The sequence below is a fragment of the Symsagittifera roscoffensis genome, chromosome 2, assembly GCF_963678635.1.
Source record: "Symsagittifera roscoffensis chromosome 2, txSymRosc1.1, whole genome shotgun sequence".
Classification (NCBI taxonomy): Eukaryota; Metazoa; Xenacoelomorpha; order Acoela; family Convolutidae; genus Symsagittifera; species Symsagittifera roscoffensis.
Window position 1 is genome coordinate 25,731,561 of NC_087063.1, and position 22,011 is coordinate 25,753,571.

The 22,011-nt window shown below is 31.8% G+C and overlaps 1 protein-coding gene across 4 annotated transcripts in view; it reads left to right on the top strand.

Annotated features, from left to right (window-relative positions):
* The window catches only part of LOC134840448 (uncharacterized), a 75,071-nt gene that overhangs the window by 42,407 nt on the left and 10,653 nt on the right, over nucleotides 1-22,011 (top strand). For all 4 annotated transcript variants that reach the window (XM_063856257.1, XM_063856256.1, XM_063856255.1 and 1 more), the window contains exons 4-7: nucleotides 117-246; nucleotides 646-799; nucleotides 3,019-3,147; nucleotides 7,360-7,482. In XM_063856257.1, coding sequence (XP_063712327.1) covers nucleotides 117-246; nucleotides 646-799; nucleotides 3,019-3,147; nucleotides 7,360-7,482 — 536 coding nt within the window. The remainder of the gene's footprint in view (nucleotides 1-116; nucleotides 247-645; nucleotides 800-3,018; nucleotides 3,148-7,359; nucleotides 7,483-22,011) is intronic.

The following is a 22,011-nucleotide window of genomic DNA, read 5'->3' on the forward strand; positions in this document are numbered from 1 at the left end:
ACTAAATCTGATGTTTTTGGAAGGTGGGGCTTGGGGTGGGAAGGAACGGGGAAAATACCGCACCTTTTAAATATTAGTTTCCATTCTATGCTTTTAGACAGTCGAAATTATTTCAGATGCGCTGGTGGTGGACTACGTGAAGCGCGAACCCCTTAAGCATAGGGGGAGGAGCAACATTTTCGCCCAGATGTGCTCCACTTTCGGGGGAGTCCTACTCTTCCTAACAGTCGGGGTACTACTCAACAGGTGCGCCCCACGTTACACAACACTATCTCTGAATACGTATAAAAGGGCTGACAGGCTATGTTATAATAATAATTAAGAAATTCTTTTGAGAGCTATAATCAGACAAAGTATAAATATGAACGTTTACGTTATCATTGAAAAGAGGCTATATTATCAATTCATTTGAAAATTTTTATAAAGCTTAGATGAAGGATCGGAACAGTACTAAGAGTTTATAGAAAAAACAAATTGGTATGAAACAAGCAAGTGAATAGACAAAAGCTCCAATTGAATGGAAAGAGAGTGGTCATCGACGATGATCAATTGGTTCTTAATTCGAAGGACTCAGGGACCTATGTTGCTTCTTCGCACAAAATTTGTTCAGTATTACGCTGTCAATAACAAGTTTTTCTTCTCTAGTCCCCCGTATGGTGGCAAGTTCTGCTCCCTCAACTTCACCTTCAGGCACATCCTAATCATCCTTCTCTGCATCTCAGTGTTGGGCTTCATCAATTCCTGCTTCCTCACGTTCGAGACACAAACCAAAAAAGCCCAAGTGAACTTGATGGAAATCGTGAGTAAATGTCCGGTGTAATGCTTTGTAAAATCTTATTTTTTGCAAGCATTTTAAATTTCATCGCGAGTATAACATTCGCTAAATTGGTCGCTTATTTATGATTTTTCTGTTTCGATTACTCACGGAGTTGAAAGAAAGTTGTTGCTCGAGTGTGGCACCACAGTGAAATCGTTTCAGTCGATAATTGGATTCCAAAAAGGTTTTTCAAAAAACTTCTGGAAACTAAATGATTGATCTTTACAAAAACAGATTAAATATAGTCGTGAAATTCAAGAAACAGTTTATTTTAGTATATTAAAAGCGGGGAAAAGAAATTATATCATGCCAAAAAAGCTTCATTCATACTAAATTGTTTGAAACTTCTATAAAAAATAATTCGCGGTGAATCTGTCTAAGACGCTTGGGAAAAAATCGCATCCGCCGAAGTTTTCAGTTTACAAAAAATCAAAAAAGGGCAAAAAATTTACTGATTAATTCTAAAAACATCATAATTTTTAATTTTACCTAAAACTCAAAAAACCTACAACTGTTTCACAAGTCATTTTCTTAATTTAAAAAAAAATGCAAATTAAAACGGAATGAAATGAACTGATCAACTTGCTTCATAAATTTCCAGAGACCACAATAATAGGAAATAAAAAGGTAATAATTTTTTAATTCTAATAAAATTATTTTCTCGAATGTTCACTTTTTCATATAAGTTTGTCAAATTTCTGTTCTGAGAAAACAGTTTATTCATTCCGCTAGTGTTCAAAACTAGATTCTTTTAAAATGATCTTTCATTAAAGTAAATTTGATGAATATAGACCTATACTGGAAGCTTTTTATGGCCTATTATTATTAATTTAAAGCTTCAGACTGATAGATTTCTCGTTGCGCAGAGTGTCAATGTATTTAGTTTAGTGATTTTTTATATGATATAACAGTGTAAAAACAGAAAAAAGTTATCCGAGTATTTTTTTCGGTTTCATATTTCAATTGAATATCTTCAACTTTAGACCGGGCAAAATTAAAAGAAAAGATTTCAGAAGTGAATACTACTCATTTGTACTATTCAGCAAGTAAGAAATTTGTGGATGCCCTGAAGTGTTGAGCCTTGCATCATCAAAAATATACGTTTTTCTCTTTTCGTTCAAGATATCAAACTCGGTGAGCAACCCACTGACTGCACAAAAAGATCCCTTTTTGTATATGCTTCTGTTCTCAATTTTCAAGTTTTTTTTTGCGGTGCCAAAGTATTCTTTGAAAAAAATATCTTTGTACTATTTTTGCAGAGAGCTCCTAAATTTGGTCCTAAACTTCAGAAAACTCAATAAAAAATTTGCACAACAACTTTTGTAAGTCTGCCTTCCAAAAAACTTAAATCTAGAAAATGATCAAGAAAAACAATTTTTTATCCTTCATGTTGAACTTTTCCAAAAAGGATTGATTATTTAAATATACATCCAAATGCATCGGTTAAGATCGACCAACCTAAAATATCTGGTAAAAATTCAAAATGCTTGTTTTTCCCTAAAAATTTCGTAATTTTAGCCTAAAAGACTAATTCATATACATTAAATGGTATTCAAAATTTTCCACAGTTTATTTGTATTTATACAAGCAGTCAAATTATTTACTTTGATTTTTTGAATTACCGAATCATAAAGAAAGCGTATTTAGAAGTTCTGAATGGTGAAATCAAACAGTATTAATCAAATTTTGGCATGCATCGAAGGCTTTTAAAACAAATATCAATTATCTCCTCGCATGTTTCTTTTTTCTGTTTGTAAAAATTGAATTAAAAAGTGATTTAAAAATAGCTCTGATTGAAAAATTTTGTGTTACTGTCAATATCAGAGAAAGAAATTTGTGAAACTCTAACCTCATATCTTCAAAATGCCACGGGTTTTGTTGAATTTGGGTTTTATATAAAAATTGTAAAATTTAGAAAGTCTATAAAAACGAAGCAGGTAGTTTAAATTCGCTCAAAGACGTTTTTTTCTTGTCGTTTCTCAATTAAAACTGTTTTTTGAAATATGCCTAATTTACTATTGCTATCGAACATGTTTAAATTCTAGGCTTCCATTCAGATCATCTTATCACAACACTGACAAACACCAAAACAATTGGATTTTTTTTGTTATTTAGTTTTTTATTTTGTGGTCGGATCTTTCTCTGCTAATTTGCAGCAAATGGCATCCTTGTACCACAATGTGTCTATTGTTTGGTTTTAGGTGCGTAAGTTCTGGAGCTTCATGCACTACCGGGTGTTTCAGCGATGTGCGGTGCTATTCATCATTGTTCCATCTCTCTACAGTGCCAAGTCATCCGCCAACGTCAAAATCAGGAAGAACTGGGCCAAGGCAAAAAATTATATTTCTTATTTTTGTTTATCTACAAACAGGAATTATATATGGATTCGTTTTTTAAATTTACAGCCTTATCCAAAAAACCACAATATTTTTGAGCAAACTTTTTTGACCGAAAAATATCCTATTTTGTGCTGCTGTCGTAGCCAACTTTGTTTTGCGCTGAGATGCTGCTCGATGCTCAAAATTCGAAAAATAATTACACAAAAACGCTCGCAATTTTTTAAAAATCTTTGACTGTTGCGAAGAAAATTAAATCCTTCCTTTATGTTAAATAATAGTCCTAATGCGATATATGGACGCAACGTTTTAACTTTGCTATCGAGCACAACGTTAAGGAATCATTCAGTGCAACCATCAGAGGAAGATGAACTCGATCCAATTTCAAGGCTAGACAGTAGCTGCCTCATTTTTGTCCAAATTTTTGCGTTTACAGATTCAATTCAGTCAGAAATAAAAAAAAGCAACTAAACAGGGCAATCTCCATGCTAAAAAAGAAACTTTTTGCGATCCGATTCGGTCTATGAAATAATTTGAAATAATTCAAAACTTCATAGCTTTAAAAACTTGCTTTGAAACTTTTAGCGAACCGAGTCTGTCAATGAAAAAACCGTCTATGAACTGAGTCCGTCTATGAAATAATTCAAAATTTCATAGCTTTAAAAGTTTGAAAACCTGTATACATTTTGAGGGAGGTTTTTCATGCTTAAGGGACCGAATGCTTAAAAATCTTCAACCAATCAAACTCGCTAAGCGTTCCTAATGGCTAAATGTCTTTCTAGTAAAAAAAAGTCAAAGACAATTTTAACAGAAAATGTTTTAAATTAGTTGCAAAAAATCAAAAATTTTACAAATTGCGAGTTGCAATCGCAATACTATTCAGATAAACATCAAGATTTATAATTTCTTTTTCATAAGAATTTTTTAGTCTTGAAAACGCATATGCTTATTATCAACTCAGTCAGTATTAAAATTAATGGCCTGGATTTATTTTCTAACTTTGAGATTTCCGCGATTTACTTAGAAATTTTGAATACTCAATTCTGGTTAGCTCAAAGTAAGTTAAAAATCATTTTCAACCATTCGGTCCCTCAAGCATGAGAGACGCCACCTACGTAAACCTTTAAAGTATTTGCGAACCATTTTGGTCCACGAAATAAATTTAAATTTCTTAACTTTTTGTAGCTCAAAAAGCTTGCACAGAAAAACGGAAATTTTTCGTTAACCGATTCGGTCCACAAGAAATCTTGAAGTATTTCAAAACTTCATAGCTTGAATAGGTTGCTGAAAAAACATTGAAGATTTTGCGAACCGATTCAGTCTACGAAATAACTTGAAAAAAATCAATGTTTCTGAGCTTTAGTAGCTTGCTTAGAAAATTTTAAGCTTTTCGCAAACTAAATAGATTTATGAAATAATTGTAAAATTTCAAAATTTCTAGCTTGAAAAGATTGCTTAGAAAAACTTCAAATTTGCGCAAACCGATTCGGTCTGTGAAATAACTTAAAATAATTCGAAATTCCATAGCACAAGTCTTAGAAGCTTGCTTAGAAAAACGTTTTTTTTTGCACACTGAATCAGTCTTATGAATAAACTTGGAAAAATTTCAAAGTTTCGCACTATGATGAACTTGCTTAAAATATTTTTTAATGAACCGAATCGTTTCATTAAGCATCTTGGAATATGTCAAAATTTCATAGCTAAAATAGCTTTCCTAAAAACACCTCATTTTTTTGCCATCCGGTTCGGTTTATGAAATAACTTGAAATTTTTCAAAGTTTCACCGCTTGAATAGATTGTTTTCGAACAGTGTAATTTTTAGCAAAACGATTCGGTCTAAGAAACAACTTGGATTTTTTTGAAGTTCATTGCTCAATTTGCTCGCGCAGAAAAGCTATTTTGTTTCGTAAACGTTACTTCCTTACCAAGAACAAGGAAACATTTTTTTCATAGCTACAATAACTTGATTAAATAAAACTTGAATTTTTACGAACTGATTTGCTCTATGAAACTTTTTGTTTTATTCCGAAGTTTCATCGGTCGATTAATTCGCTGAGAAATTTTTCGGTCTAAACAACTCGAAATAATTCAATTGCTTATAGCTTCAATAACTTGCTTCAGAAAATTGTGAGTGTTTTTGCTATCCGGTTGACTTCATGAAATAACTTGAAATACTTTGAGGTTTCATAACTTAAATAGCTTGATAAAATGTTTTTTTTTCGCCAATTGACTGTCTCTATGTAACTATCTGAATTAAATAGCATAGAACACTAACGTTTCGCAATACGATCTGAAAAACAATATGAGCTGTTTCATGGCTTCAATACCTTGCTTAGAAAAACTTGAAATACCTGGCAAATTGATTCCGTCCATAAAATAACTTGAAACATTGATTTGCATCGATTGAGCGACTCAAAAAAAATTTAGAAAAACTTGAACATTTACGAATTGATTTGTCCATAAAATAACTTGAAATAATTCAAAGTTTCAAAGCTTGAATAGCTTGCTTAGAAATATTCAAGTTTTTCGTGATTTGATTCGATCTACGAATTTACTTTATAACTTGATTAGCTTGCTTATGAAAAGCATCAGCTTTTCATTAACCGATTCGGCCTGACAAATAAGTTGAAGCTTTCAAAACTTAGGGCAAATAGCTAGCATAGCAATACTTGTTTTTATTGTTACTGGTTTTGATATATAATTTATCTTAAAATATTTCAAAGTTCTATCGCTTGATTGGTTCCAATAAAAAATGAAAAACTTGAATTTCTTCCCCTATCTGATTAAATTCATGAAATTTTTCTTAAAAAAATAAAGTTTCTTGCTTCAAAAATTTCAAAGTAAAAGCTAGTTTTTTGCTATCTAACTCGCTGTAGTTTGTGCTAAAAATTTATAGTTTGAATAGTTTATTTAGAGAAACATAAGTCTTTTGTGAGCCAATTCCTTCTAGTAAATAATTTTAAATGTTGGAAAGCTTAAATTTAATAGCTAGCATTCCAAAACTTTGTTTTTGCTAATCAATTTGATCTATGGAATAACTTGAAATATTTCAACGTTCAAGCGCTTGATTGGCCCCAATAGAAACATTTTTGCTATATGATTACTTTTATGAACTAATTCCAAATCTTTCGAAGTTTCAATGCTTGAATGGCTTCAGCAGAAAACTTTAACTTTTCGTTGTCCGATTCGTTAGATTTTCAAAAGACCATTAAGGCGATGTAATTCCTTGCTGGACCCTTGTATGATGAGAAAGATTACTGCAAGCGAGTATTAGCCTTTTTTTCCGTTAGAAACTTAATTCACATGATGATTCTAATTGGTGGTCATCTCCAAATCAGTACTTTGTCAATCAACAGACAGCTTGTGAGCGTTTTGCCAGCTTGTCAATCAACAGACAGCTTGAGGCTGTATTCAAGTTAACCATCTACAATCTCACTACATTTTCAGTTTTTCTTATGTGTCAATGAGCGTAGTGATGATGCTTATCCTGGTTATATTGGTTCTTTCTTTCAGGAAGAATTCGTAAAACTTGTTCACGCCAAATATGATTTTTTGCTGTTTGACTTTTGACTTCGTTCTAAGTTCAAATCAAATCATTTGCTAAAAGAAATGCAAATTGCGCTCTCCAATTACGAAACTTCCAATGTCGTGAAATACGCGAGTTCCGAAAAGATTTTTAATTCTTAGATATTCCAATGTTATAAAAATCACCCGATAATTCAGTTTTCTCAAACTGGGTTGATTTTATCACGAAATTTCACTCATTATATGTTGTTTAATTCTTTCTTTCCTTGACACTTTTTCAACTGTCTGTTGGCAAATTATTCTGCTTAGTATGATGAGAAAAAACCAAAAGTAGGCGGATAACAATAAAAGCATAGTCATATTCGACTACTTTTTTAAAATTTTTCCAAAGGTGAAGAAGCGTTAAATGAAGCTTTAAAAACTAGTTTTTTACGCCGTTTTTTTATTATACTATGTCACTTTTTATTATACTATGGCCGATTCTGATAATTAGTTGTGATACCGGATGTTGCGTGGAAAAACTAAGCACATGCGGAGACAATGTTTCTCGCCACTTCCAGTCGTCGGAATAAACATGATTTTTCGTTACAGTATTTCTCGTAGTTTTTAAATTGATCATTTCACAAAAAAGTGAACTCATGTCATCTTACTAACCAAAATTATTACGAATGAATGCTTCAGGTGGAGCCATTCTATGGGTCCATGACGGGAGTGGGCGTAGCTTTGTTGGTCATATTGGGCATGTATGTCCTACAGAGGTTCTTTCTACACATAAGCTGGAAGAAACTGTTCTGCTACACAAAGGTAAGTTGAATTCAACACGTATTATTGCAATTTATATCAGTATTTGATAGCAACTTGAATTTAGGTATCCGCTTTTTTCCTGCCTTAGCATGAAATTTTGGCGTGCGATCGGCTGGCTATATAAACTGGAGCACAGGCAAGATTGCCTGATAACGGGCTTAAGGCTCGCATATGATCGAAAGTTTGGTTTTTGGTAGGCAACATAGCAACCTTATCGGACGGTAAAAAACATTGGCTCAAACTTGGATCATTTCTTTATTTTGACTGACCAAAAATTGTCGGCCTAATAATTGTCAGCGCTTGCTTTTTCGGCTTAGTTGCCGCATCACGGCAATCATTTTGTTTCATTGTAGTAGAAAATGTTCCTACTTCCTTCCTAAAATGTGTAATTCTACAGAATCTGATTCTGTTAATTTTTTTATTAGTTTTTTTTCAAATAAAACTTTTTGCATCAAATGTTTGGGCCTATGTTTTATCGGCTCAGTGACTTAATTTTGCGTCTTTTGAAAAGAAAGTAGAAAGTCTTTGATAAAATGTCCCTTTTTGTGTTTGCGGAGTGTGTGTGTGTGTGTGTGTGTATCGTTGGGTAAAAATTTTATAAAACAACAGAGATTTCATTCAGTTGCAAACGTAGTAAATTTTACAGTGAATGGAATCTTCATTGCAAACAACTAAGTATAATGATTATTAAACAGAATCGCCGGTGGCGGTGATTCTGTTTGATAATCTAAATACTAAATTGTTTGCAATCAAAATTCCATTCACAGTAAAGTTTATTACGTTTGCAACCGAATGAAATCTCTGTTCCTTTGTGAAATCGATAGTCAATCAAAAACAAATGAAAACGATTCAGTGAAAAAAACGTTTTAACCAAAATAAGAAAAATTTCAGCAGTATACCTAAACTTGACAGCAAAAGTCTTTTTAACCACTATTTCTTCTCACAATGAGTTTAACCAGTTGATAAAATCCTAGTTTAAAATTATCCAAAAACTTATGGTTGAAGATTTTAAATTTTTATTCTGTGCAACTCTGAATCCAGTTTACAAAATCTGGGTAAAATTTTAAACAAATTTGAAAAATATTCTAATTATAACGTTTATCGCAGTTTTTTGATTAATTTTTGAATGCACAGGTATCTACCTAGCTGAATTTCTGTTATTCAATTTTGTATTCATTTTTTCTCAATTACAGCTTCCTGGATTATGGCCGATATGCACTTTTTTCTCACAACCTTGCTTAGTAACTTTAAAAATAAATAGATATGCAATTCTTAAACGAAATATAAAATTCATTTTGTCTAATTTTTCTGTGTTTTTTTTCTTTTTTGCTTTACTTTAGAAAGTTTTGGCTTAGTGAGATTCGTTATTTTCATTCAACTATATATACTTTTGCGATTAGCAAGCGTTATCAAATCGGAATATATACTGTTTACGGGTATACAATTTGCTTAACATCACATGAAACATTTGATAGCTTGGCTTCTTTTAAATTCAAGTTTGTTAGCCTCTCAATTTGCTCCTAATCCCGCGATAAGGCCTTGGACGATGAAAAACATTGGCTCAAACTTGGATCATTTCTTAATATTGACTGACCAAAATTTGTCGCCTTTTAATTGTCAGCGCTGGTTTTGTCGGCTTAGTTGCCGCATTACAGCCATCATTTTGTGCTGTTAGCAGCTTTCATTGTAATGGAAAATGTTTCTACTTCATTCCTAAAATTTGTAATTCTACAGAACCTGATTATGTTAACTTTTTTGTTAGTTTTTTTTTAAATGAAATTTTTTTTGCATCAAATGTTTCAAAGTAAAAGCTAGTTTTTTGCTATCTAATTCGCTGTAGTTTGTGCTAAAAATTTATAGTTTGAATAGTTTATTTAGAGAAACATAAGTCTTTTGTGAGCCAATTCCTTCTAGGAAATAATTTTAAATGTTGGAAAGCTTAAATTTAATAGCTAGCATTCCAAAACTTTGTTTTTGCTAATCAATTTGATCTATGGAATAACTTGAAATATTTCAACGTTCAAGCGCTTGATTGGCCCCAATAGAAACATTTTTGCTATATGATTACTTTTATGAACTAATTCCAAATCTTTTTATTAGTTTTTTTTCAAATAAAACTTTTTGCATCAAATGTTTGGGCCTATGTTTTATCGGCTCAGTGACTTAATTTTGCGTCTTTTGAAAAGAAAGTAGAAAGTCTTTGATAAAATGTCCCTTTTTGTGTTTGCGGAGTGTGTGTGTGTGTGTGTGTATCGTTGGGTAAAAATTTTATAAAACAACAGAGATTTCATTCAGTTGCAAACGTAGTAAATTTTACAGTGAATGGAATCTTCATTGCAAACAACTAAGTATAATGATTATTAAACAGAATCGCCGGTGGCGGTGATTCTGTTAGATAATCTAAATACTAAATTGTTTGCAATCAAAATTCCATTCACAGTAAAGTTTATTACGTTTGCAACCGAATGAAATCTCTGTTCCTTTGTGAAATCGATAGTCAATCAAAAACAAATGAAAATGATTCAATGAAAAAAAACGTTTTAACCAAAATAAGAAAAATTTCAGCAGTATACCTAAACTTGACAGCAAAAGTCTTTTTAACCACTATTTCTTCTCACAATGAGTTTAACCAGTTGATAAAATCCTAGGTGGCCGCGTTCCAGCATTACAAAATTTTTTGAGGTGGGGTAGGGGCCCCCACCGGTACAAGTAATATCCCTCAAATGGACTATAGAGAAATTTTGCAAAAAAGTCGATTCTCGAAATTGTCAGGTTAGATTGGTCTAATTTTTTGCATGCGGCCCTAAAATGGCAAACGAATAGGGGTTTCCTTTTGTGATTTTTTGACCCAACAATTTTTAACAGGTGTTTGGGCTAATTTGGGCTTTTTGCCCAATTTGGGAAAAGTTTTTATTTTGCTTAATTCTCAAAAATAAATAAAAATTTTGATATACTTATGAAAATACGTCTAAATTGATCTCAGCAGTCCTATCTAACGAACTAATCATCATGGTAGTGGAGGTTTTTGAATCGGAGAAAATTGATTTTTTTGACTTTTTTTTACCCATTTTTGAATACTTTTTCAAAATAAAAGGCTTTAACGAAAAAACTTCAAAATAATTTGCATAATTAATTTATTTGAGCTTAAAGGGCATTGCTCTGGCTTTATTAGCTAAAATGAAAAGTTTCAGCTAAAAATTGGCACTTTTTCAAAACAATCTTTTTTTTTCAAAAAATTTTTAAGTTTTTCATTTCTTTTCAATTTCTTGTTCAGAAATAAAGTTAAAAAACGATTTTTGAGTCAGAGTAAATTTTTTGTTTCCAACCTAATGTACCTTATGTGGGAGTACTGTTTGTACTAATTTTAGGCCCTCAATCTTGTTTTTAGCCAAGATATTGCTTTCGGAATTCTGTCAAAAAAATCAAAAAAACATGTTTTTTTGACCTTTCTCAAAATTTTAAAATAAGTGATCCACTTGTTGTTAGCCGCCAGATGAGGTCTCTCAAAACCTCGAAGACTCCAATAAACAGACTGATGAGATTTTTTTATAAATTTTTTCAAAATTTGAATTTTTTGATTTTTTTTGAACTTTTCAGCTGAAAAATTATTCTAAGTATCGCCATTTGAAGAAGAAAAAAGGTTAAAGTTCATAATTTTCTTTCTTTTCTGGAGTTTTTTTTCTTCCAGGCGTGTTATCACGCTGAAAATGGCTCACTTTGACCATCTGTGCAGCTTGTTTACGTTCCAGTTTCTCAAGTTGGCTCACAGGTGCCTCAAGTGTAGGCGACAAGGAAAAATAGCCAAAATGAAAACTTCATAAAATCTACAATTTCCAACATTTTTTGGTAATTTAAAATGCTAGACCCACTAAGTTGGGTACGCTGAATCGTAATATGCAATTAATTTTAACTTTTTTTCAATTTTGAAAATTACAAGTTTTTGATTTTTTTTTAAACATAATTTTTAAATTTTTATTTTTTTAAAAACATTTTACATCATTCTGATGTTTTTTCTGCCAAAGTTTTATAAACGGCTAGAACAGGAATCTTCATTACTTATGAACAGTGGGTGGTGCGAGGAAAACTTAAAAAAACTGATTCATTTCTCCCGATTTACAAAAGAAAAAAGAAAAAAAAAGTTTTTAAATTCATTTGAAAACTTACAATTTTTCTCATCATTATCCCTTACTAGTTTTCACCAACCGCATTTGTAACCGCCTAACATCAGTCGTTCTTGGAAGCATTGATAAAAAAAATCATTTTTTTAAAAAATTTATACAGCTTCTCATGAGGAATTGAAAACAAGCATTAGTGAAAAAAAATTTGTGAAAAATTAAAAACAACTGTCCGTTATCCTGGATCGAGGTAGGATGATCACTCGGTCCCTCTGGGACCTGTAGAGGGAGCAGCCGTAACCGTAAACTCTGCGCTTAAAATCTGAAATCAGCCTGATCGGAATTATGACATTAGCGGACATCAAATAAGTTTTTGATGTTGCGTTCTTTTTTGAAAAATTTTTTTCTTTCCATTTCCTTCAATTTTCATTTTATTTTTGCCGAAATCAGTCTCACTGCATGCCCGGTATTAGCAAAAACTTGATTGTTTCACACTTTGAATTCTTTGCGTTCTTTCGTGGTAGTTTAAGTTAAATTTTATCAGAATTTTTCCTTAAAAATTTTTTCACGTGGCAAAATTAATTGAGCATTGGCATTTGCGCCCGAAGGGCGCAAGGCTAATGTGAATGCGTCGAGTCCGACGTCTTTGCTTGAGGCCATGATATTGGCGCATGACCTTATTGTTTTGGTTTCAGAAAATACCAAAAAAAAAAAATAAGTCACGTGACCTTGAGGGTGCTAGGTGGCCGCGTTCCAGCATTTCAAAAATTTTTTAGGTGGGGTAGGGCCCCCACCGGTACAAGTAATCTCCCTAAATTGGTCTTTAGAGAATTTTGACAAAAAAGTCGATTCTCGAAATTGTCAGGTTAGATTGGTCTAATTTTTTGCATGCGGCCCTAAAATGTCAAACGAATAGGGGTTTCCTTTTGTGATTTTTTGACCCAACAATTTTTAACAGGTGTTTGGGCTAATTTGGGCTTTTTGCCCAATTTGGGAAAAGTTTTTATTCTGCTTAGTTCTCAAAAATAAGTAAAAATTTTGATATACTTATGAAAGAACGTCTAAATTGATCTCAGCAGTCCTATCTAACGCACTAATCATCATGGTAGTGGAGGTTTTTGAATCGGAGAAAATTGATTTTTTTGACTTTTTTTTACCCATTTTTGAATACTTTTTCAAAATAAAAGGCTTTAACGAAAAAACTTGAAAATAATTTGCATAATTAATTTATTTGAGCTTAAAGGGCATTGCTCTGGCTTTATTAGCTAAAATGAAAAGTTTCAGCTAAAAATTGGCACTTTTTCAAAACAATCATTTTTTTCAAAAAATTTTTAAGTTTTTGATTTCTTTTCAATTTCTTGTTCAGAAATAAAGTTAAAAAACGATTTTTGAGTCAGAGTAAATTTTTTGTTTCCAACCTAATGTACCTTATGTGGGAGTACTGTTTGTACTAATTTTAGGCCCTCATTCTTGTTTTTTGCCAAGATATTGCTTTCGAAATTCTGTCAAAAAAGTCGAAAAAACATGTTTTTTTGACCTTTCTCAAATTTTTATAATAAATGATCCACTTGTTGTTAGCCGCCAGATGAGGTCTCTCAAAACCTCGAAGACTACAATAAACAGACTGATGAGATTTTTTTATAAATTTTTTCAAAATTTGAATTTTTTGATTTTTTTTGAACTTTTCAGCTGAAAAATTATTCTAAGTATCGTCATTTGAAGAAGAAAAAAGGTTAAAGTTCAAAATTTTCTTTCTTTTCTGGAGTTTTTTTTTTCTTCCAGGCGTGTTATCACGCTAAAAATGGCTCATTGAGACTATCTGTATAGCTTGTTTAGGTTCCAGTTTCTCAAGTTGGCTCAAAGGTGCCTTAAGTGGAGGCGACAAGGAAAAATAGCCAAAATGAAAACTTCATAAAATCTACAATTTTCAACATTTTTTGGTAATTTAAAATGCTATACCCACTAAGTTGGGTACGGTGAATCGTAATATGCAATTAAGTTTTACTTTTTTTCAATTTTGAAAATTACAATTTTTTGATTTTTTAAAAACAACATAATTTTTAAATTTTTCTCTTTTTTAAAACATTTTACATCATAAGGATGTTTTTTCTGCCAAATTGTTATTAACGGCTAGAACATGAATCTTCATTATTTAATAAAAGTGGGTGGTGCGAGGAAAACTAAAAAAAACTGATTCATTTCTCCCGATTTACAAAAGAAAAAAAGAAAAAAACTGTTTTTAAATTCATTTGAAAACTTACAATTTTTCTCATCATTATCCCTTACTAGTTTCAACAACCGCATTTGTAATCGCCTAAAATCAGTTGTTCTTGGAAGCATTGATGGATAAAGTAAATTTTTTAAAAATTAATACAGCTTCTCATGAGGAAGTGAAAACAAGCATTAGAGAAAAAAAAAATTGTGAAAAATTAAGAACAACTATCCGTTAACCTGGATCGAGGTAGGATGCTCACTCGGTCCCTCTGGGACCTGTAGAGGGAGCAGCTGTAACCGTAAATTCTACGCTTAAAATCTGAAATCAGCCTGATCTGAATTATGATTTGAGCGGAGATCAAATAAGTTTTTGATGTTGCGTTCTTATTTTGAACAATTTTTTTCTTTCCATTTTCTACATTTTCTATTTTACTTTTGCCAACATCAGTCTCATTGCAAGCCCGGTATTGGCAAAAGTTTGATTGTTTTACACTTTGAAATCTTTGCGTTTTTTGGTGGTAGTTGAAAATAAAGTTTAGCAGAACTTTTTAAATAATTTTTTTTTCACCTGGCAAAATTAATTGAGCATTGGCATTTGAGCCCGATGGGCGCATTGCGAATGGGAATGCGTAGAAGTCCACGTATTTGCTTGAGCACATGATGTCGATGCATGACCATGCTTGCTTTTGGTTTCAGAAAATACCAAAAACAAAACTAAGTCACGTGACCTTGAGGGTGCTAGGTGGCCGCGTTCCAGCATTACAAAATTTTTTGAGGTGGGGTAGGGGCCCCCACCGGTACAAGTAATATCCCTCAAATGGACTATAGAGAAATTTTGCAAAAAAGTCGATTCTCGAAATTGTCAGGTTAGATTGGTCTAATTTTTTGCATGCGGCCCTAAAATGTCAAACGAATAGGGGTTTCCTTTTGTGACTTTTTGACCCAACAATTTTTAACAGGTGTTTGGGCTAATTTGGGCTTTTTGCCCAATTTGGGAAAAGTTTTTATTTTGCTTAATTCTCAAAAATAAATAAAAATTTTGATATACTTATGAAAATACGTCTAAATTGATCTCAGTAGTCCTATCGAACGAATTAATCATCATGGCAGTGAAGGTTTTTCAATCTGAGAAAATTAATTTTTTTGACTTTTTTTTACCCATTTTTGAATACTTTTTCAAAATAAAAGCCTTTAACGAAAAAACTTGAAAATAATTTGCTTAATTAAATTATTTGAGCTTAAAGAACGTTGCTCTGGCTTTCTTAGCTAAAATGAAAAGTTTCAGCTAAAAATTGGCACTTTTTCAAAACACTCGTTTTTTTCAAAAAATTTTTTAATTTTTGATTTTTTTACAATTTTTTGTTCAGAAATAAAGTTAAAAAACGATTTTTGAGTCAGAGTCAATTTTTTGTTTCCAACCTAATGTACCTTATGTGGGAGTACTGTTTGTACTAATTTTAGGCCCTCATTCTTGTTTTTAGCCAAGATATTGCTTTCGAAATTCTGTCAAAAAAATCGAAAAAACATGTTTTTTTGACCTTTCTCAAAATTTTAAAATAAGTGATCCACTTGTTGTTAGCCGCCAGATGAGGTCTCTCAAAACCTCGAAGACTCCAATAAACAGACTGATGAGATTTTTTTATAAATTTTTTCAAAATTTGAATTTTTTGATTTTTTTTGAACTTTTCAGCTGAAAAATTATTCTAAGTATCGCCATTTGAAGAAGAAAAAAGGTTAAAGTTCATAATTTTCTTTCTTTTCTGGAGTTTTTTTTCTTCCAGGCGTGTTATCACGCTGAAAATGGCTCATTTTGACCATCTGTGCAGCTTGTTTAGGTTCCAGTTTCTCAAGTTGGCTCAAAGGTGCCTCAAGTGGAGGCGACAAGGAAAAATAGCCAAAATGAAAACTTCATAAAATCTACAATTTTCAACATTTTTTGGTAATTTAAAATGCTAGACCCACTAAGTTGGGTACGCTGAATTGTAATATGCATTTAATTTTCACTTTTTTTCACTTTTGAAAATTACAAGTTTTTGATATTTTTTTTTTAAACATAATTTTTTAAATTTTTCTTTTTTTTAAAACACTTTACATCATTCTGATGTTTTTTCTGCCAAAGTTTTATAAACGGCTAGAACAGGAATCTTCATTACTTATGAACAGTGGGTGGTGCGAGGAAAACTTAAAAAAAAATGATTCATTTCTCCCTATTTACAAAAGAAAAAAGAAAAAAAAACTCTTTTTAAATTCATTTGAAAACTTACAATTTTTCTCATCATTATCCCTTACTAGTTTTCACCAACCGCATTTGTAACCGCCTAACATCAGTTGTTCTTGGAAGCCTTGATTAATAAAATCAATTTTTTTAAAATTCATACAGCTTCTCATGAGCAATTGCAAACAAGCATTAGTGAAATACAATTTTGTGAAAAATTAAAAACAACTATCCGGTATCCTGGATCGAGGAAGGATGCTCACTCGGTCCCTCTGGGACCTGTAGAGGGAGCAACCGTAACCGTAAATTCTATGCTTAAAATCTGAAATCAGCCTGATCGGAATTGTGAAATTAGCAGAAATCAAATAAGTTTTTGATGTTGCGTTCTTATTTTGAACAAATTTTTCTTTCCTTTTCCTTCATTTTCCATTTTATTTTTGCCAAAATCAGTCTCACTGCATGCCCGGTATTAGCAAAAACTTGATTGTTTCACACTTTGAAATCTTTGCGTTCTTTCGTGGTAGTTTAAGTTAAATTTTATCAGAATTTTTCCTTAAAAATTTTTTCACGTAGCAAAATTAATTGAGCATTGGCAATTGCGCCCGAAGGGCGCATTGCGAATGGGAATGCGTAGAGTCAGACGTCTTTGCTTGAGGCCATGATATGGACGCATGACCTTATTGTTTTGGTTTCAGAAAATACGAAAAACAAAAATAAGTCACGTGACCTTGAGGGTGCTAGGTGGCCGCGTTCCAGCATTACAAAATTTTTTGAGGTGGGGTAGGGGCCCCCACCGGTACAAGTAATATCCCTCAAATGGACTATAGAGAAATTTTGCAAAAAAGTCGATTCTCGAAATTGTCAGGTTAGAATGGTCTAATTTTTTGCATGCGGCCCTAAAATGTCAAATGAATAGGGGTTTCCTTTTGTGATTTTTTGACCCAACAATTTTTAACAGGTGTTTGGGCTAATTTGGGCTTTTTGCCCAATTTGGGAAAAGTTTTTATTTTGCTTAATTCTCAAAAATAAGTGAAAATTTTGATATGCTTATGAAAATACGTCTAAATTGGTTTTAGCAGTCCTATCTAGCGAACTAATCATCATGGTGGTGGAGGTTTTTGAATGTGAGAAAATTGATTTTTTTAACTTTTTTTTACCCATTTTTGAATACTTTTTCAAAATAAAAGCCTTTAACGAAAAAACTTGAAAATAAATTGCTTAATTAATTTATTTGAGCTTAAAGGGCCTTGCTCTGGCGTTTTTAGCTAAAATGAAAAGTTTCAGCTGAAAATTGGCACTTTTTCGAAACAATCATTTTTTTCAAAAAATTTTTAAGTTTTTGATTTTTTTACAATTTTTTGTTCAGAATTAAAGTTAAAAAACGATTTTTGAATCAGAGTCAATTTTTTCTTTCCAACCTAATGTACTTTATGTGGGAGTACTGTTTGTACTATTTTTAGGCCCTCGTTTTTGTTTTAAGCCAAGATATTGCTTTCGGATTTCTGTCTAAAAAATCGTAAAAACAGGTTTTTTTGACCTTTCTCAAAATTTTAAAATAAGTGACCCACTTGTTGTTAGCCGCCAGATAAGGTCTCCCAAAACCTCGAAGACTCCAATAAACAGACTGATGAGATTTTTTTACTAATTTTTCAAAATTTGAATTTTTTGATTTTTTTTGAACTTTTCAGCTGAAAAATTATTCTAAGTATCGCCATTTGAAGGAGAAAAAAGGTTAAAGTTCCAAATTCCCTTTCTTTTCTGCAGTTTTTTTTCTTCCAGGGGTGTTATCACGCTGAAAATGGCTCATTCAGACTATGTGTATAGCTTGTTTAGGTTCCAGTTTCTCAAGTTGGCTCAAAGGTGCCTTAAGTGGAGGCGAAAAGGAAAAATAGCCAAAATGAAAACTTCATAAAATCTACAATTTTCAACATTTTTTGGTAATTTAAAATGCTAGACCCACTAAGTTGGGTACGCTGAATCGTAATATGCAATTAATTTTCACTTTTTTTTTTATTTTGAAAATTACAAATTTTTTGATTTTAAAAAAAAAACATAATTTTTAAATGTTTCTCTTTTTTAAAACATTTTACATCATATTGATGTTTTTTCTGCCAAATTGTTATCAACGGCTAGAACATGAATCTTCATTATTTAATCACAGTGGGTGGTGCGAGGAAAACTAAAAAAAAAAACTGATTCATTTCTCCCGATTTACAAAAGAAAAAAAGAAAAAAACTGTTTTTAAATTCATTTGAAATCTTGCAATTTTTCTCATCATTATCCCTTACTACTTTTCACCAACCGCATTTGTAACCGCCTAACATCAGTTGTTCTTGGAAGCATTGATTATTAAAATCAGTTTTTCTAAAAATTTATACAGCTTCTAATGAGGAAGTGAAAACAAGCATTAGTGAAAAAAAAATTGTGAAAAACTAAAAACAACTATCCGTTATCCTGGATTGAGGTAGGATGCTCACTCGGTCCCTCTGGGACCTGTAGAGAGAGCAGCCGTAACTGTAAACCCTACGCTTAAAATCTGAAATCAGCCTGATCGGAATTATGACATTAGCGGAGATCAAATAAGTTTTTGATAATGCGTTCTTATTTTGAACAATTTTTTTCTTTCCATTTCCTTCATTTTCCATTTTATTTTTGCCGAAATCAGTCTCTCTGCATGCCCAGTATTAGCAAAAACTTGATTATTTCACACTTTGAAAACTTTGCGTTTTTTGGTGGTAGTTTAAGTTAAAATTCATCAGAATTTTTCTTTAAAAAATTTTCACCTGGCAAAATTAATTATGCATTGGCATTTTCGCCCGAAGGGCGCATTGCGAATGGGAATGCGTACAAGTCCACGTATTTGCTTGAGCACATGATTTCGATGCATGACCACGCTCTCTTTTGGTTTCAGAAAATACAAAAAACAAAAAAAAGTCACGTGACCTTGAGGGTGCTAGTTTAAAATTATCCAAAAACTTATGGTTGAAGATTTTAAATTTTTATTCTGTGCAGCTCTGAATCCAGTTTACAAAATCTGGGTAAAATTTTAAACAAATTTGAAAAATATTCTAATTATAACGTTTATCGCAGTTTTTTGATTAATTTTTGAATGCACAGGTATCTACCTAGCTGAATTTCTGTTATTCAATTTTGTATTCATTTTTTCTCAATTACAGCTTCCTGGATTATGGCCGATATGCACTTTTTTCTCACAACCTTGCTTAGTAACTTTAAAAATAAATAGATATGCAATTCTTAAACGAAATATAAAATTCATTTTGTCTAATTTTTCTGTGTTTTTTTGTTTTTTGCTTTACTTTAGAAAGTTTTGGCTTAGTGAGATTCGTTATTTTCATTCAACTATATATACTTTTGCGATTAGCAAGCGTTATCAAATCGGAATATATACTGTTTACGGGTATACAATTTGCTTAACATCACATGAAACATTTGATAGCTTGGCTTCTTTTAAATTCAAGTTTGTTAGCCTCTCAATTTGCTCCTAATCCCGCGATAAGGCCTTGGACGATGAAAAACATTGGCTCAAACTTGGATCATTTCTTAATATTGACTGACCAAAATTTGTCGCCTTTTAATTGTCAGCGCTGGTTTTGTCGGCTTAGTTGCCGCATTACAGCCATCATTTTGTGCTGTTAGCAGCTTTCATTGTAATGGAAAATGTTTCTACTTCATTCCTAAAATTTGTAATTCTACAGAACCTGATTATGTTAACTTTTTTGTTATTTTTTTTTAAATGAAATTTTTTTTGCATCAAATGTTTGGGCTTATGTTTTATCGGCTAAGTGACCTAATTTTGCGTCTTTTGAAGAGAAAGTAGAAAATCTTTGAACAGTTTATCCCTTTGTATCTTTGCGGATTATGTGTGTGTGTGTGTATCAATGGGTAAAAATTTTACAAAGCAACAGATTTCATTCGGATGCAAAAGTAGCAATTTTTACAGTGAATGGAATCTTAATTGCAATCAATTTAGTATTATGATTATTAAGCAGAATCACCGGTGGCGATGATTCTGTTTAATAATTTAAATACTAAATTGTTTGCAATTAAAATTCCATTCACAGTAAACTTTAGTACGTTTGCAACCGAATGAAATCTCTGTTGCTTTGTGAAATCGATATTTAATCACTAAATCAAAAATAACGATTTAATGAAAAAAAATTTTGAAAGAAAAATAGGAAAAATTTCGACAGTTTACCTAACCTTGACAGCAAACTTCCTTTTAACCACTATTTCTACTCAAAATGAGTTTAACCAGTTGATAAAATACTAGTTCAAAATTGTCCAAAAACTCAATTGAAAATTTATAATTTTTATTCTTTGCAACTCCGAATCCGGTTCACAAAATCTTGGTAAAATTTTAGAACAAAATTTAAAAATATTCTAATTGTAAGGTTTAACGAAGTTTTTTGATTACTTTTTGACTGCCCAGGTATTTGCCTAACTGAAACTCTCATATTCAAAATTGTATTGAAATTTTTCTCAATGACAGCTTCCTGGTTTATGGTCGATGTGCATTCTTTTCTCACAACCTTGAATAGTAACTTTAATAATTAATAAATATGTGCAATTCCTCTACGAAATGTATTTTTCATTTTGTCTTATTTCTTCTGTGCTTTCATTTCTTCTCTAATTTCTTCTCTTAAAATAATTCATTTTCATAAGTCGTTTGATTTTCAATTCTATTGTTTTCGATTTGAGTTTTTCTATTGACACTCAAGCCAAAACCGCGTACCGTAAACGGATTTTGCAAAAGCGTTAAACGCTTTCAGTAGTTGACCTTTACCTAAAATTTTTCTCTATCTGTAATACAAACCACTAAAACTCGATAAAATATTTTCAATTCTTGTGATAGGATCTATAAAGTTAAATTGAACAGCTAAGTAACGGAATAATGGTTTCTCTTCAATAGTAATTTCATTCATTTTTGAGGTCTAATTTTCCACTGCTCTTCTTAGATATTACCATTCTTTTTGTTTCATCTTTTTTTTTCTTCTAACGAACGTGATGTTTTGTCCAACGCTTGCTAGTGTCTACCTGTTAACTCACTGCTTCTTGCTGCTATTTTCATGACAATGTCGTCTGCATACAAAAGCAGAATATTTTCACTGTTTTATTCAGTTCAGTACGATTTATAAAATTTATGAAAAGTAGCGGGTCTAGTATGAATCCCTGTGATAATCCATAAATCACATTTGCGTTTTGAGAGCGTTTAGTTTTGGTGGCAAGGTTGTTGTCGGTTTCTTAATTTGGATTTCAGAAGGTCCAAAACAGGTCACCGAAAACCATATGCGCATTTGCGTCACATTTCCCAAGTAAAAGCATGTGGTCAACTGTATCAAAGGTTTTTTTAAGGTCAATGAAAGGTCACTGTGTCTTCGTGGTCTTAGAGTTCTAATCTTGACGCATCTCTTCTATTATGGTTATCAGAGCATCAATTTTACTCATTTTTAATCTGAATCCAGACTGACAGTTTTGTAATATTTAGTACTTCGTAAAATATTGGTTCACTCTGATTTAAATGAACCGCCCAAAAGTTTAACCTAAAACTGGTAAAAGAGTTTCAACCTAAAAAAAATTTTGAAATTGTCTGGAAAAACTTGTCTATACGAAAATTTTTGTGAAATTTTGTCAAAACTGTGAGCAAAACTGACAAATGCTGTTCAATTAATATTGATAAATATATTTCTAGGGAAACTTTTTGTTTTGAGCAATATAAGATTTTGAGCAATTCAATTTAATGTGATCTTTCACTATGCGTTCTCGCCAATTTTTCTCCACCATTAGCAAAAAAAGCTCATCAACATTTATGTTCTTTTCTTGTTTCTGGTAGCACATGTTAGATCAATAAACAGACGGAAAAGTTCTCTGCTGATGATGATGGATTCCAATCGTAATTGTTCTGATAAAATGCTATTTTTTCTGGCTAAGCATTTTTTGAACTAATTTGCATTGATATTCAAGTTT